Raw genomic sequence first — 16526 nt, 5'->3', positions numbered from 1 at the left:
ACAAAACAAAATCCATTATAAAACAGCAAATTGTAGTTTTTACACAGTTTATTATTGTTAATTAGTGAGTTTTAGATGTTTAACTGTGGACAGAGCCAGGCTAGCTGTTTCCCTCTGTTTCCAGTCTTTATGTTAAGCTAATTTAGCATCATATTTATCATCGATCTTCCCATCTAACTCTCTGCAGAAAAGCAAATTAGCATATTTCTCAAAATGTCGAACTATTCCTTTAAAAGTTCTGAGCCTCCTCTCATTATTAGAAAAGTCTTGATTTCCAGTTTCATTACTGACACTTTAAAAAGTCAAAATCAGGTCATGGAGGATGTTAGTGGCCTAAATTTCTCAGGAATGAATAATGTGTTTATTTGTGTGGCTCCTCTGAGTCACTTATGTGTGACTGATACACAGCGAAGAGCTTCACAGCGTATTAAGGAAGTCTGTGAGAGCTTTGTGCCAAGTGTCCGGGTCGTCCAGGTAACAGGGGTGACCCGCTCCTTTCATCACCACCACGCTGTGATTGGCCAGATTCCTCAGGTTGCCGAGTGATATTTCTCCGAGCTGAGTGTCCTGGTCACCATAAACGACCAGCGATGGGACCTGGAGGAGATACAGGACACAAAAACACAAAGAGATCCTTCTGATGAATCATTTGGAGTCCTTTCTCTCTTTGGTTTTTTTGTTTGTTTTGAAATTCCAACCCGTAGCTAAAGGGATTTTGTGGATGTCCTACATTTTACCTCAAGTTTAAAAAAAAATTTAAACAGGTCTTATAAAAAGATAAGAGGCAGGCTTTTTATTTTTATTAGGCATGACTTATTTATGTGTCTAGATGTCAATATGAATAAAAGTAAAGTAAAAAAAAAAGTAAGAGCTAGTCAGGCAGACCTTAATATTAGCTTTTATCAGCGTATCAATATCCCAATATACATATATTCCATTACAAAGTAAAACTCCTGCAATAAAGGAGACTCCAGTTTCAGTGATTAAACAAAGAATGGTCTGCGTCCGACAAGTTTCCAAAAGCGGACAATCCGACATTCACACTGTGATTTGCCAACAGTGTGGAGCTGAGAAAGAAGCCAGGGATTGAACTTCTCTTATTTTTTCAATCTTTTTTTCATTTTTATACTTTTATTTCATTGTTCCACAGTTTTCAGTATATTCACGTTTTTGCAGTTATTGTTATTTAATTTTTTTTTAACTACCCAGTGCTACAGAAAACCAAGCTATAGCTGCAAATTCATCTTATTATGTACACTTATATTAGGTACACTAACATACCCATATGGATATAAATAGTCATTAGTGTTTATATGTACAAGTTAATTAATGTAACATTAATGCGTCCGTGCTGGCCATGAGACAGAACAATAAATAAGTACATTTCACAAAGGAAAAATAATAATACCATCACTACTTTTCCTGTGGACAACTGAATGCAACACAATGAATGTCTACCAGGAGAAAATGTGTGGCATTATCCCCATATTTAAACTAGTATTGTGGCCCCGACCTCTCTCAGACGACCCTTGTTTGACCTCGCCTTCAAGTTCCTTTCATGTGTAAATGTGTAAGTTAATTATCAGCAAAATATATTGAAAGTATAAAAAGTAATAGTACTCTTTACATTTCATAAACTCATATTTTGCATAAAATCTCAACATGCATAGTAACTAGTAATTGGATCTACGATTTATATCTGTTTTGTTAAGTTATTTCACTATCAGAGACCAGCTTTGATATCATATCACTGCTTTTCTGTTCCGATATTTTACCCCAAATCACTGAACATCAAGCAGCCATGATGGTCTTATACTCGTGCACTTCATAACTTAAAGGGGAACTTCTCCACAGTGACAAACACGTCTCCTTCATGGATAATGCACCTTCACTCGGTTTGCCATCTAAGAAATTTAATTTTCAAATAGTCAGGGGTTGGATGAAAGCCGGTATGAAAGTATAAAGTCACATGATATCTGCCCCTCTCGTGGTCACATGCAAAAATCCACAGGCTCTTTTAAAAAGGGGAGAGGAGGAGGTGCTGGAAATGGGGTTGACATTCACAGTGAAGTTATCCTTTAAAGACGAAATGAAGAGCACACATACTGTAAAAAAAAAAGTTTTAAAAAAGTTTAAGAATATAAAGTGGAGGCATATACGACTGTACCTTCACACTCTGGTACTGCTCTGCTGTGAATTTGTCGGTGCAGATTGGAGCCACGGGGATGTAGGCTCGTATCAGGGCTTGGTGCTGGAGGAGGAAGGGGAGGGAGTACATCCCGCTGAGTGACGGGCTGATAACCACCACCGGGCTCAGGCTTAGCTGCTCACACACCTCTTTCAGAAAACCTGCAGGGGCCAGTTCTCCGACCGCTGCCGGGGCCTCGGCTGACTTAGACTGACCGAGTCCTGTGGACAGACGGAGGGTCCCGTTTTGTTGGACCCCAGAACTTTTGGCTCAGAGGTAAGTGAGTAAAGCTTCATTTGTGTAGCGCTTTTTAAAACACAGAGTTACAAAGTGCTTCACAAACAACAAAATATACATATATATACATATATATATATATATATACAGATACATACACACACACACATATAAAAACATATAAATACTTACATGGACGAATAAAACAATAAGAAAAGTTAAAAAAGAGACACAACAGCAAATAAACACAGTGAAGCAGATCTATAAAAAGCTCTGCCCATAGAGAGACAGATGGAGAAGATACTGCATGAGGTGAAAGGGACAGCAGCGTGCCGGTGTTCTAAAAACAACATGAAGTTAGTTATTGTAGAGATTTTGGCCACTGATTTACCAACATCAGCATTGTGTGCTGCAGCAGTGACTCACTGAGGCAATCAAGGAACTTTAAACCTTTATCACGCAGTCGCCCCAATTTGCATTAAAAAAAAGCTCTCAGGCTCACAGCTCAGTCAAACTCTGAACACACAGACATGATACACAAACTTCTAAGTACAGTGTGACTTACATTTCTCAAGGATATCATTACCTCCAGAGTCTATGGTGGATAAAGGTTCATACAGCTGCATAGAAATCATGGAAAATAGACGCATATGACTCCAGAACCTGAGAGTGTTATCTGGCGCAGTTATCTGACAGTGGCAGACGTTGAAAATGTTTTGCTTTTACATCCAATGGGGGGGAAAGTTCTTTGAGTTAGCAGTTAATACTTAATTAAAAGCTTCTGACAAATGGCTAATACAGTCATCTTTACAGTAACCTGCAGTGTAATATGCTTTACTGCCGTTTACTCACTTTATTAACTATTTTGTGCATCCCAGATTACTTTTCTGAAAAGGTAAATATATATATTACAAATGTAATAGTGAAGCCACAAAAACAATCCATGACTGGTAGTTTTATACATCTGATATGGTTTGTTCTGTCCTCAGATTAAAGACACTTCACATGCAATAACATATGACTATATGACTATATGAATATATGTCTTTGACTGTGAATTTATTGACCCCTTCCTGTAACCTTAAGTTAGTTTGTGGTTATTTAATGAAACAGAAAAATAAAAGTCTTCAAACTGACACAGGGTTCCTCTAAAGGGCCACAGGAGAATATAATACTGTAGTTGATGTTGTACTGAAAGTAATCAACCCGACCAGACACAGTGAACCAGGGGCCTATAGACTCTGTTTCCTGCTTTGTACGGTCGGTTGTCCAGACTTCAAGTAGTGAAATAGATCAAAGTTGATCCCATCAGACTCACCTGGCAGGTCGATGGCGACAGCCCGGTAGCCTGCTTTGGACAGAGTGTCCAGAGTGCCTATGTTGAGCCAGTTTTCTGAAGAGAAACGGATGCCATGAAGGAGTAAAACTGACATCTTGACTTCCCCTGCAGCAGGTTCACTCTGTCTGTAGAACAGCGGCGCTTTACAGCTCTCCAGCTGCACACTGCCCTCTGTCATCTTCACAGCCGACATCCTGAACACAAAAACAGCAGAAATCAGACCAAAGTTCAACACACAAAACCTGATCTGGACTTTAAATTAGACTTAAAGGATATTTGTTTGTATTTGTCTGAGACCTCCAGATGATGTTTCATATACTGAGTAGACATAAGTGACAGTTGTAGAGTTATAATATGGAGACAGAATGACAACACTAAATATTATTTAAATTAATTAATTAGTCAATCAAACAGAAAATGAACTGGCAACAGTTTTAATAAAATAAAAATATTTTTCATTCGGGTTCGTTTGTTGTTGGAAAATATTTTTCGTTCGGGTTCGTTGTTGTTGAGTGGATTTTTGAGTATCATGAAAAAAATGGCTGATGTGCCACTCTTCATTAATGATTAATATCCGTATTGATTGGCTGTGTTTTGGGGATTAGGGACTCTGTTTGAGTAAGAGCTCAGTGTTCATGAGTGGGTGGTTGTGTTTAAGTCCAATTTTTTTATGTTTCCGATTTTACTGCGTGGATTTCTAACATCCTAGTGGACTTTTTAGGGGGATTTTTTTCAGCCCAGGTCGACCTGATACCCAAAACCCGTCATAAGACCAAGACTCTCAGTCTGACTTCCATCCAGTGTTATAAAACAGTCTTTATCGTCCACAGACCACAAACAATGAAACTGCTCTGTGTTCTCCTGACAGTCGGACTGGCCGCTGGTAAGAAAGCTTTATGATCTTCATTGTCTTCAATTATAAATTACTCAGTTATTTCACTTTCTGTGGAGTCTTTGATTAAGAGTTAAAGCTCTGTATCTGTCTGTGGGTTTATAAAGAAACTACAAAACACAACAAATCAGCTATTTTCTATTTAACACCTTTTGTGAGTACTAGGATTGTTATGTAATATTAATGCCTGATTATATATATACCAGTAATAGTAGTAGTAGTACCAGTGATAGTAGTACTGGTCTGTTTTAGTAACCAGATGTGAGCTTTTTCTGCTTTTTCTGGTCTCTGTTCTCACAAACCAGCAGCACTGTCTTGGTCCAAAGGTTATATGTGTGCAGGCTCATGCCCAAATGTTGCAGCTGGTACCAGTGAGCACCTGTGCTCCCAGTTTAAACCCAGGCTGAATATATAGAGAGATACAGCCCCGCTGTGTAGTCAGCCTGTATCCTTATTGTTCTGTTATGTATAAACAGGCTACCGCAGTCCACTGAATGACTTCCAGCGCTCTGAAGGCAGAGAGCTGGTTCCTACCTCTTGGAACTCGGCTCGGGTGTTGCTGTTCCCGGGCCTGAACCTGGAGGACTGTGCCACACAATGCTCACAGTCTCTGGACTGCAGGTAAAGGATACATTTGGTCTTTTTGTCAGTGAATTCCACAAAAAAAAAAAAAAACAGCAATTAATTGATCCACTAACAGGTGTTGTGTATGTAGCCCAAAGCTTGATAAATCTTCTGAATAACTTAAAAGTTTACTGTGGAAAACTCGTTCAATATCATCCGAGAGCTATTAGTAGTGGAGCATCAGAATAAAGGAAACATTTTTACTACTGCAACATTAATATGAGTAACAATTATTTTAAAATTTAAATAAAGGATATAGCCACAAATACGATGCAATTTTACAAGAGGAGATCTCATATAAAGCAGATAAAAGAACAAATTCTGGAATTTGAAACAGATCAAAGTGCAAAATATATGTATATAAAATTACTAAAGAGATGATACTAAAACCAGTAAAATAAAATATGTGATGACATAAAACTCCAAAACATAATGTAAAAGTAAAACATTGTTAAGCTTCATCTTGTGAAGGCGAGTCTTCAGGAGACCCAAGTTGTAATAAAACTGAATTTCTGTATTGTAATGTCCTATTAATGATCTTAAAGGCTCATATATTAATTTATTAACATTAAGAAAGTGATTAATGATAATTTAGTATATCTTATTGTAAGTTTGTATCCATTAATGTACAAACCTTTGACATGAAAATATCCCTCAACACCAGAGCGTTCAACTACGAGACGCGTCCGACTGTCACCTGTAAACATCTGCCCTGGGTGGGTGACGGCAGCAACGCAGAGGTCAAGAGAAACGTAAACTGTGACCTCTATGAGAAGAAGGGTAAGACTCACACGTGATGTTACAAAGATTAATGAGACGTATCGGTGCTGGAGTTGTTTGATTGGTCGTGTTTTTGTTCCAAAGTCTATGTCAGAAAGTGCATTGTGGGTAAAGGAGAAGACTACAGAGGGAAAGTCTTCACCACAAGAAGTGGGCTCACCTGCCAACAGTGGTGGTCCAAGTTTCCTCATGACCACAGGTGAGACGTCGTACAATGCAAATATTAGTAAAAACTACGAGGTTAAACACCTCTTATTCAGCTTTCAGAGTTCAGAGTTCAGAGTTTGAAGGTGCAAACATCCATATTGGTTGAACAGTGAAAGACTTTTTTTATACATAATCCTCCAATTTTAGGAACTTGCAGGAAGTCATAGACCCTAAACATATAGACAAACCTCCACTACTCAATATATTTTTATATATAAAGTTATTTAAATGACTTTTCTGCCTCTTTTAGCACATTGTTTCGATTTTCTGGCCCCCAAAGTTCACTCTCATCAACCTCATTTCCAACAGCAGCTTTTTGACTCATGCATCAGGTGGCCAGACGGACTTTAAATACATGTTAATGTTGCTCTTTGTCTACTGGATGTGTAACGGCCAACTTTATAATTTGTTAGTAATATGTGTTTTTAGCTTGTGGTGGAATTAATCTGTATCCAAGTGGACAAAAAAAATCAATTGTTCCAGATCTAAATTAATTTGTCCAATTACTATTTATTTTAAAATGTGGATAAAAAGGCTCCAGCTTCACACTATTGATCGGATGTGGTTGTAAACACCTCAAATTAAAGCTGAGAGTCAAATGTGTCCTAAACCATTTTGACTTCTCTGTGTAATAACTGAAACAGTCCATCACTCACTGTAAAACTGTGTTTCAGGTGGACTCCCACAGCTACTAATGGTCTGGAGCTGAACTACTGCAGGAATCCGGATGGGGATCGCATCGGTCCGTGGTGCTACACCACTGACCCCGAGCGACGTTATGAAAGCTGCAACATCCCCCAGTGCAAAGATGGTACATCCCATATGATTATATATGAAAGGGGCATACAAGTGTGAACCTGTGAATCTCTCAGGGATTTTCTGGGAAGTATCTTGGAATAATTGATATAATTTGATATGAATTAAAGGGAAAATAGAGACAATGTTATGAGAAAGTACTCATTATTGTTACTCCTTCATTAATCTGAGTTGTTAAACAAAGAATTGATAAAATGTGTACTTTCATAGTTGGGTATGGTTTTGACTTTTAGAGGAAAACAGAGACATTTAAATCCAAGAAAATATTCCTTAATGTTCCTGGAAACTTTATTCCCTTGTGCTGATTTTTATTTTTACAAAAAAAAAAAAAAAACGTTAGGCTTTGTGCATGTTCAGCTTCCTGATGTGCGCTGACTAAAAGATGGTTACTTTGGTAAAAGAAGGTTGTAATTATCAAATGTACCAATTGTACACCATTTCCCTGTAATTACTACCAAATTACACAGTCCTTCCTAAGAAATTACAATTATATCAGCTCCTCTGAGGGAAATGATTTGGAAATTATAGGACCTGTAAAATAAAATGTTTCTGTGTGGGTGATGTTATTTGTTTGCAGAGGTTTGTATCACATGTAACGGAGAGGACTACAGAGGCCAGGTTGACCACACTGTGAATGGCAGAGAGTGTCAGAGATGGGACCAGCAGTACCCTCACCAACACATCTACCAGCCTGAAAAGTACTCAAGTATTCATCACTACATTACCTGTCATGTGCCTAATTAGCCAAATTAATTGATAATGTGATGTTAGTCTACAATGTATTTATTAACATGTTGTAACAAGACATTATGTAATAACACCCACATTTTATAAAACAGCTTCAGCCCAATATCTGATACATTTTCCCCCATTTACTTATAAATTATTACATATTGTGGTGGCTATTTTGAATAAGCTGAAGCCTTTTGATGGTCTTTTTGGGGCACTCTGTCTAAAGACCATTGTAGTAGGTAACCCTGTTAGAAACAAAAGCGTGAATGAGTCCCCCAGGTCGGCATTTGACGTGAAGTCCCTGAGTTTGGGTGTATGTGTAAGATGATAACAAGCTGATTTATGTGGCTGTTTAGACTGAGATCAGAGTCAACTATTTTTACAATTATGATGGTATCTGGTCTCACAAAATAATATAATTTAATATTCAGGAATATAATTTAAATGTAATAATTGGGATGTGCACAGATGAAGACATCCATTTTGGTTTGTCATATTGGATTCATGTGTTATTACTTAATGAAGTAAAAAATCACACAAAAAATGGGACAAAATCTATTAGATTTGTGTAATTATTACATAATGTGTTGTTGCACATGTGAATTTATGTCAAACAGGAAGTAGGAAGTTCTCCTACAGCGTCTAAATTGTCTTGTTTTGTTTTTGTGTACATAATAAATTACTTGTATTTTTAAATTGAATGTGTCTTTCAGGTATCCTGATAAGAGTCTGGATGATAACTACTGCCGTAACCCTGATGCCTCTCCGGTGCCATGGTGTTACACCACTGACACTGAGGTGGAGAGAGAGAACTGTGAGATCAGCAAGTGCAGTAAGATGTTGCTTTTGTTATAGTATCACAATTAGAGATACTTCAATAATTAGTATTAATTAATTACTCGATCAAAAGATAGAAAAATAATCAACAACTATTATGACAATGGATGAATCACTGAAGTTCTATGATAGTAAACTCTGCAGTTTTAGGAGGAGTGATAGTGACCTTTTCACTGTTTTGTGTTTATAGACCAAATTATTAAAATAATAGATGATGAAAATAATCATTGCAGCCCTAAATAAGACATTACTGTCAAATTATAATTTATATAATACGTTTTTTGGGGGATCAGACCTTCCTGATTGTTTCTTCTGCTTAGTTTTTGTTATTAGCGCTCTCTGGTAAAAACAGAGGAGACGTGAGCTGAATTGAGCCGGTTCCTGTGGCATTAGAAGACACAGTGCAATTAGGGAGTCTCATTAAGTCGCTGTAATTAAATTTAGAAAAATCACCTTTTTGGTGTTTGTGCAAATTACTTCCTAAATTGTGAGACTCTTCACAAATGCCCCAATGCTTCTTTTTGATTTAAGAGTAAATGCGGCTAAAGAGTGCAGATGTTTGTCAATGATTCAAGCCCTTCATTGTCTCACAGGGTCTCAGGTTAATTAAATGTTAATTACAATTTTTTTGTTTTGTTTATACAGATTGTTTTCAGTTTCAGTTTCTGGGTTTTTGTCTTGCTTTCATTAGGAGTAGTAGGATTAAAATTATTTTACAAATATACATAAAAAACTAAATGTAAGAATTTTAGGCCAATTCCTTTCCTCTGACTCTAACTATAAGTTGGGACCACCGTATGTTATGTAACTTTTATTGTATGACAGACCAAATGCTGAACTTTTAGCTTCAAAACTTAAATAAATAAACCCAAACAGTGTTTTGCCCAGAACTCGACATGAGTTGTGTAAGATGACACTGGCAACATTGGCATTTCCACTGAGGACAGAGAGCAGCCAGAAATCTATAAGATAGCACCCTCTTGTGGTGCCGTCGGTGTTGAGTAAAAAAACAAAATGCTGCTCAAAATCAACTCTCATCATAAACACTGATAAAAACAACATATCACATAGCTTCATTCTTGTTTTGGTGTTTTCACAAGACGAGAATTCAGTATTTTCTGTTATCCAGTGTTTTTATTTTCTTATTGTATCTGCGTCAGACAAACAAAACACAAACAGAAGAAAACGGGGGGAATTTTCACTTGAACAAATCGTGAAAGTTTATAAGTGAGTTGAAAAGGAAATAACTAAATCATTGATCTATACAGTGAAGTTGGGTTATTTATATTTGAGGAATCTAAACAAAAAATGTAAAATTCCTGGTTTAATCTTTTAAATTTCACACTTTTCCTCACTTCAAATTTAACCACGGTAGTGAGTAATGACAGACTTTAAAAATATTTATGTTTAATCAGATTGTCTCCAGTCATGTTTTGATAGATAGACATATACATAGAGACGATGAGAGGAGTTGTCCTTGATGGCTTTCAGCTTCCTTCTCCTCCTCTTCTTAGTCACTGCTTCCACACTGTCCAGTTCCATCCCCTCCACAGAGCTGCCCATCCTCACCTGCTTGCCAGGTTTGTTGGCACCACAAGTCCCAATGTCACCTCCCCAGCACACCACAGCAGAGAAGATGACACTGAAACTAAAAAAATAGAAATTTAAGAAGATCATTATAAATAACATTAAAAAGGGGGACTTTAAAAATTTCAGTTAAGTTTTTACTTTAATTTCACTACAATAATAAAACATAACTCACAAAAATCCACCACTTCCTCTATCTTCAGTGTATATTCATATATATATTTTTAATATATTTTTTATTGAGTTTTCTGAAAACAAAAAAAAGTCAATTACAAAAAATAACACTGACGATAAAGTAAAATAAAGAAGAATAAAAAGCAAAATAATAAATACATATTAAATAAATGTAATAAAATGACTGTATACACAAATCTGACTAAATGGGTACAAAGAAATGGAGGTTAAAGTTGTTCAGTATCTTGATAAGGCCTAAGGGCCTAAGTCTAGCTGGTGATAATTCCCCTTAGTTGGTAAAGTGGTATATTTAGACAGTTTAAAGGGCGGTGGGCAGCTGGATGTTCTCTCTAATGTGGGCAAAGAAAGTATTTATTCAAAAATAATTTCTAAAATATGTTCTGTTCTTGGAACCTTATTGTCTCTAATTTGGTAAAGAAAAGTACGTCACAAACCAACTGAGTAAAGCTGGGTGAAATGATATCTTTCCATATAAAAAGGATCAGACGTCGGGCAAAGTCAATACATAATATTAACCATATTAACCTCACCACAGTGCAGTCCAGAGGTGACCGGTAACACTAATTTATTTCTACTTCAACTTGCTCCTTCCATCCAGCTGAGGTGAGGGTTGAGAAACGGCAGCGCTCCAGCTTTACGACCAACTGTTTCCGCGGCCGCGGGGAGGATTACCGTGGTAAAGTCAACGAGACCACGTCAGGTATCCCCTGTCAGCGGTGGGACGCCCAACAGCCTCATGAGCATCCCTTCTACCCAAACACATACGAATGCAAGTAAGTACACATATAATATAGAGTTTGGTGGAGAAGAAGTTGAGTGTGTTTGACAGATGAAAGTGCTTTGGGGTTATTTTCTGCACTCATAGCCTGTTAGCTTCAAAGTGCTCTATTTGCTTCACACATGAATATTAATGTCAAGATGTCATTGCAGGGAAGTTTCTTGCAATCTTATTTCTCCGCTGACAGTTGACAGTAGATGATAGATGGTCAGTTACTCCACAGTATAAAGTGAGCCGCCCTCTGAGTGGCAGTATGGATGTGAAATGAATTTCAAACTTATTTGTGGTGCAGTGATCATTAATCATGCCGAAACTGATTACGAGTGTTTGAATCATCCATTTTTGATAGCTAGTTAACCTACAAGAATTCTGTTATTTTGATATAATCCCTAAATGAAATGTGCTTTCTATTAACTATGATCTTTTTAAACAACAGGCCTACATACAGATTGTACAAAATAAGATGGTACATTATATTATTAGATTTTACTAAAAGAACATTTAAGAATAGGACATTTCAAAATCACTACACTGGTGAAACGTTGCTTACAAAGCTCAGGATCTTGTAGCAAGTCATGTGTATAAATGCCTAAATGGTCAGGTACCAGACTATTTACAGGTGTTTGAGCATAATACAGATCATCTTGAGTATAATACTAGGTATAGTTACTCTGTAAATATTCAATGATATGCTAGGTTTGGATCTAAATCTGGAATCTGGAACAGTTGACCAGATCAGTGAAGCTCTCAGGCCAGGACCACTATGGAAATGAGTTATTTTAACTTTTACTGTTTTTATCCTGTATCCTGTTTCAATTTAATGCATATTACTTTGTTTCCGTTGTATGCTGTTTATAGTTTATTTTGTATTTCTGTATGTTCATGTTTTATGTTGGACTGACATACTGTGAATATGTAGAAAAGTGTGTTATGTGTGAGATGTTTTATGACAGAATAAAACCAAACATATTCTACCTGACTGTGTGCTACATCTCATCCAGGGGTTTGGAGGAGAACTACTGTCGTAACCCAGATGGGTCGGAGGCTCCCTGGTGCTTCACATCTGTGTCAGAGATGAGGACTGCTCTTTGCTTACAGATCAAACGCTGTGCAGACGACATCGAGGCTGAAGGTACAACTTAATGATTATTTACTTCAGATTTGAGCAAAAAAGATGAATTCAGTGAACAGCTGACTGTCAGCTGTAATGGATAAAAATTAACCTGTGCTGTAATGAGTATTTAGGACATGCAGGGCCATGGTATTAACCATGTAAATACTGAGGGCCATTAAAGTTCCCTCCAATCCAAGCCAAACCCTAGAAAATATTGACCAGGCACCAATAATATTAATATTAATATAAAATCTCTTATTTATCATATTTTACATAAAAGTAATTTCTTCTGTATATTTTATTTCCAAATGTTAAAGTAACACATTTGTCCTCTTACAAATGTGTTGTTACATTTGTTAGCCAGAAAATACACCCAATTCAATACATTACAACCTTAAAGGAACATTTTGGTGTTTTTCAACCTATTTTGTCCCATTTTTTGTGTGACAAATGGGGAAAACAATTCTTTAAATTGGTCCAGTATAGAGCGCTGCAGTCTCAGAACGGTGTCATCCTTCGTGGTAATTTTGCACCGTCAATGTACGTCTATTAAAAGTTTTTGCCACTGGCAGATTGTTATTATAAGTGTCTGACAACATTTTAGAAGGACCCTACTGAGTAAGATCCCTTTTGTTTAACCAGAACCAGCTGTTGCATTATTCTGTTCAAAACCACCAGACTCCATTGAGAAAAACTGTAATTTTAGGAGTTGCTGGTCTACTGCTGCCTTGATCGGCTGGTTTGTTTGAGTTATTGTGTGACCTTGGTGAGTTCAACATGTTAAAACACTAAAGTCACATAATAACACAGACAAACTAACCAATCACCAGCGGCTGCTGTTCAGCAAAAGTTACGTAGTTATACTTTAAGGTTTAAACTTCTTCGTGTAGTAATAAATTGAGTCTAAAAAATATAACTGTAGCCTTGTTTCATTGTTGTATTCAGTTTTTATAACTTTATTCTTGCTGTTTTCCATAATTCATCAAGGTTAGTAATGTCTTTTTTTTCAGATTGCTACCATGAAAATGGTAAAAACTACCGAGGCATGGTCCGCAAAACTCGTAAGGGAATCACCTGCCAGAAATGGAACGTTAACACACCTCACCGGACCAGGTACGATGATCATTAAAATGTTACAAAGACGCAAATAATTTTTTTGTCCAAGAAGAAAAGAGCCTTTACGTGAAAGAGCTTGTCCCCTTTATATTAAAGCTGTGTCCAAAATCCATATTGCATACTAATTCTAAGCAGAGTTTGAGTCTGCCTCAGCTGCAATCCATTTAACCACACTTACTTGTAACATTTATAAGATGCTTACAGCTTTAAAAAAATCTGTGTTGCAGGATAAACCCAAGGACACATCCTGAGGCCAATCTGACAGAGAACTACTGTCGTAATCCAGATGGGGACCAGCACGGACCCTGGTGCTACACCACTGACCCCAAAACTGAGTTTGACTACTGTGCCATCAAACAGTGTGGTACATAACTATGCTTCATTTGTCTTTTTTACTGTGGTGACAATTTAGCCTTAGTTTTCCGACAGGTAATTTAACAATTTATCTGTTTCTTGTTGTTTTCAAACAGCTGGAGAGAAACCACCGATGACTGAAGCCGTAGGTTAGTTTCTGAGCGAATATGAAGCAACATTTTGTGGTTGACAACAAGTCTTCTCATATGTCTTTACAATAACATGGCACCTTTTTGTGAACGCAGAGAAAGTGGAGTTTAGCGAGTGCGGAAAGAGAGAGGACCGCGCCCAGAGGTCGAGGTTGCGTATCGTGGGCGGGGTTCCCGGAAACTCGCCGTGGACAGTGAGTCTCAGAGACAGGTGAGTGAGAGCTAATGGTGGCCATAAACAAGTCAAATACACTCTGCTGTGCTGTGTGTGACCTCTGACCTCTTGTGTGCAGGAAAGGAAACCATTTCTGTGGAGGATCTCTAGTTAACCCCAGATGGGTGATCAGCACCAAGCAGTGTTTCTCCTCCTGGTAAACTTTATTTATTTAAAAGCTATTGGAGTGCAACCAGTGGTGCATCAGTAGGCTCATTTAAAAATGATGTACTCTAACCAGATTACAGTGATATAGATAGAACAGATAAAAACTAACCAACACTTGTAAGTTAGGATGTCTCAGCCTTTTAACCATTTTTAGCCATGCAAGCAGCATTACTCTAGGCATGGCGATGTCTGTTGGTCTGTCGGTCTACTGCTTTTGTCCAGACTGAAATATATCAACAGCCATTTGGTTACAGATATCCACGGTTCCTAGATGATGAATCCTAAAGATTTCTTTTATTCTAGTCCCACCATGAGGTTTACATTTGTGGTTTGGAGTGAAATGTCTCAACAATTATTGGATGGATTGCCAAAGAAAATTGGCACCCACATACATGTCCCCTTCTGGATGAATTGTAATCACTGTGGTGTTCCCTTGAAATTACTTCTAGTGGTCAAACTTTGAATTTGTCTGAAACTTTGCTTTTTTAACCAAATACCTGCAAAATTGATGACATTCCCATCAGCCTCAGCTGTACTTTGTGTTTTGTGCTAATCAGAGGTCGCAAAAGTACACACATTCTTTAGTCGAGTAGAAGTACAGATAAAAAAAGACTTCTTTACTCAAGTAAGAGTGAACAAATACAGGCTCTGAAATGTACTTAAAGTATAAAAGTAATAACCACTCTCAACTAACTGAAATTTCAAATAGGGTCGAGTCTCCCTCTTGTCTGTTTCGTCTTTTACGTCTGTTGATAATCCCTGTCAAAAACATTCAAAATAATGTAACGGGCCTGTTTTGACAGGAGTAGAAAGTACAAATATTTGTGTACAAATGTAGAGGATAAAAGTAAAAAGTTGTCAGAAAAATAAATACTCAAATAAAGTACAAATACCTGAAAAAACTTTACTTTCCACCTTGATGCGAATTGAAAATGTTAGCATGCAAACACACTAAACTAAAATGGTGAACATAGTAAACATTAGGCAATCACAGTTTAGCATCAGCAAGTTACCATTTTGTCGCTGTCGGGCAGAAACCTTGTATCTCCATATTTTGTCCTTTTTTTTCATAAAACACTGCTATTGGTCACCGTTTATGTCTGTTTGTGGGTTTTACAAATATTTAACCAATGAAAAGTATTAAAATTAACAATCTCAACTTTGACAACGCAGTGTTCAATTATTGTATATAATTTTTTTTTCCATTTACTGAAAAGTAACAATTGTAATTGTGCAATTTTATTAGCATTTTGCTCTTATCACTGCTGTACGTCTACAGCCTCATGGAGTAAAACTGTAGACTCTTTGTTTTGAAATGTCTGTTGTAAATCTCTTTAAGGAAAAGTTCCCCTGAAAGACATGATGATATTTCAGGATAAGACATGTGTTTCCATGTTTACAGCTACGTGGACCTGCCTGGGTACTCGGCCATGATGGGAACACTGTTTCGCGATCCACAAGAAGAAGAGCCTGGCGTGCAGACCATCCCTCTCACCAAGATTGTCTGTGGACCCTCAGAGTCTCAGCTGGTCATGCTACAACTGGAACAGTGTGTACTGTCAAGTGCCCCCAGCATACACACACACTCTCAGACATACCAATAATCCCCTCTCACTCTCTTCTTTCTATAGCCCTGCTCAGTTTAATGAGCGTGTCTCTCAGATCTGCCTCCCTCCTGAGCGCTATATTGTAGCTGAGGGGACAACCTGTGAGATCGCAGGATGGGGTGAGACGAGAGGCAAGTAATCCTTTGGAAGTGATAACTTGACACTGAATTACACGCTGCGCTTCGTGCAACTACAATATGCTTCTGTTACAATAATTGATAATAGATGACTTTCTTAGAACAAGCATCTTGTTTCTGCCCTTGAAATAATGTTGCATCTAAATGAAAGAGCTTTTCAGACCAGTGAGCAACAGATGGTGTTGCTATTTCCAGAAGCATTCAACATCTGTCCACCTTCCTCTTCTTTTCTCAATCTCTCTAAACACATTAGCGACTAACTCATTCCTCCTTACTGTTTTTCAAGGGACTGGAGATGAGACTGTCCTCAACGTGGCCCACATACCGGTTCTTAGTAACAAGGAATGCAACAAATACTTCAGAGGTCGTGTTCGTGAGAATGAGATGTGCACAAGCTCTTTCCAGGGTGGGGTAGGCGCCTGCGAGGTAGGTGTCCATGCAAAAGTGTGCACAGT

General features: G+C 37.6%; 2 protein-coding genes across 2 annotated transcripts in view; one reads left to right on the top strand and one right to left on the bottom strand.

Moving 5' to 3' along the window:
- Positions 1-27: 27 nt before the first annotated feature.
- abhd14b (abhydrolase domain containing 14B) lies at positions 28-3957 on the bottom strand. Its single transcript, XM_035661246.1, has 3 exons — positions 3744-3957; positions 2168-2409; positions 28-597 (listed from the first exon to the last, which is right to left on the bottom strand). The coding sequence occupies exons 1-3, from the start codon at positions 3955-3957 to the stop codon at positions 418-420; spliced, it is 636 nt and encodes a 211-aa protein (XP_035517139.1). The 3' UTR covers positions 28-417.
- Positions 3958-4333: 376 nt separating this feature from the next.
- Positions 4334-16526, top strand: part of mst1 (macrophage stimulating 1) — a 13764-nt gene continuing 1571 nt past the window's right edge. Inside the window, exons 1-17 of the mRNA XM_035662798.1 lie at positions 4334-4647; positions 5133-5277; positions 5945-6060; positions 6145-6259; positions 6942-7078; positions 7661-7781; positions 8529-8647; positions 11033-11207; positions 12214-12344; positions 13337-13439; positions 13670-13806; positions 13913-13945; positions 14042-14156; positions 14239-14316; positions 15730-15876; positions 15959-16065; positions 16358-16497. Coding sequence (XP_035518691.1) covers positions 4605-4647; positions 5133-5277; positions 5945-6060; positions 6145-6259; positions 6942-7078; positions 7661-7781; positions 8529-8647; positions 11033-11207; positions 12214-12344; positions 13337-13439; positions 13670-13806; positions 13913-13945; positions 14042-14156; positions 14239-14316; positions 15730-15876; positions 15959-16065; positions 16358-16497 — 1962 coding nt within the window. The 5' untranslated portion in view covers positions 4334-4604. The remainder of the gene's footprint in view (positions 4648-5132; positions 5278-5944; positions 6061-6144; positions 6260-6941; positions 7079-7660; positions 7782-8528; positions 8648-11032; positions 11208-12213; positions 12345-13336; positions 13440-13669; positions 13807-13912; positions 13946-14041; positions 14157-14238; positions 14317-15729; positions 15877-15958; positions 16066-16357; positions 16498-16526) is intronic.

This window comes from Morone saxatilis, unplaced genomic scaffold (assembly GCF_004916995.1).
Source record: "Morone saxatilis isolate NCDOM2014 unplaced genomic scaffold, NCSU_SB_2.0 Contig18, whole genome shotgun sequence".
NCBI classification, from domain to species: domain Eukaryota; kingdom Metazoa; phylum Chordata; class Actinopteri; family Moronidae; genus Morone; species Morone saxatilis.
Note: the sequence above shows the minus strand (reverse complement) of the source record. Positions and strands in the feature narration are given on the sequence as shown.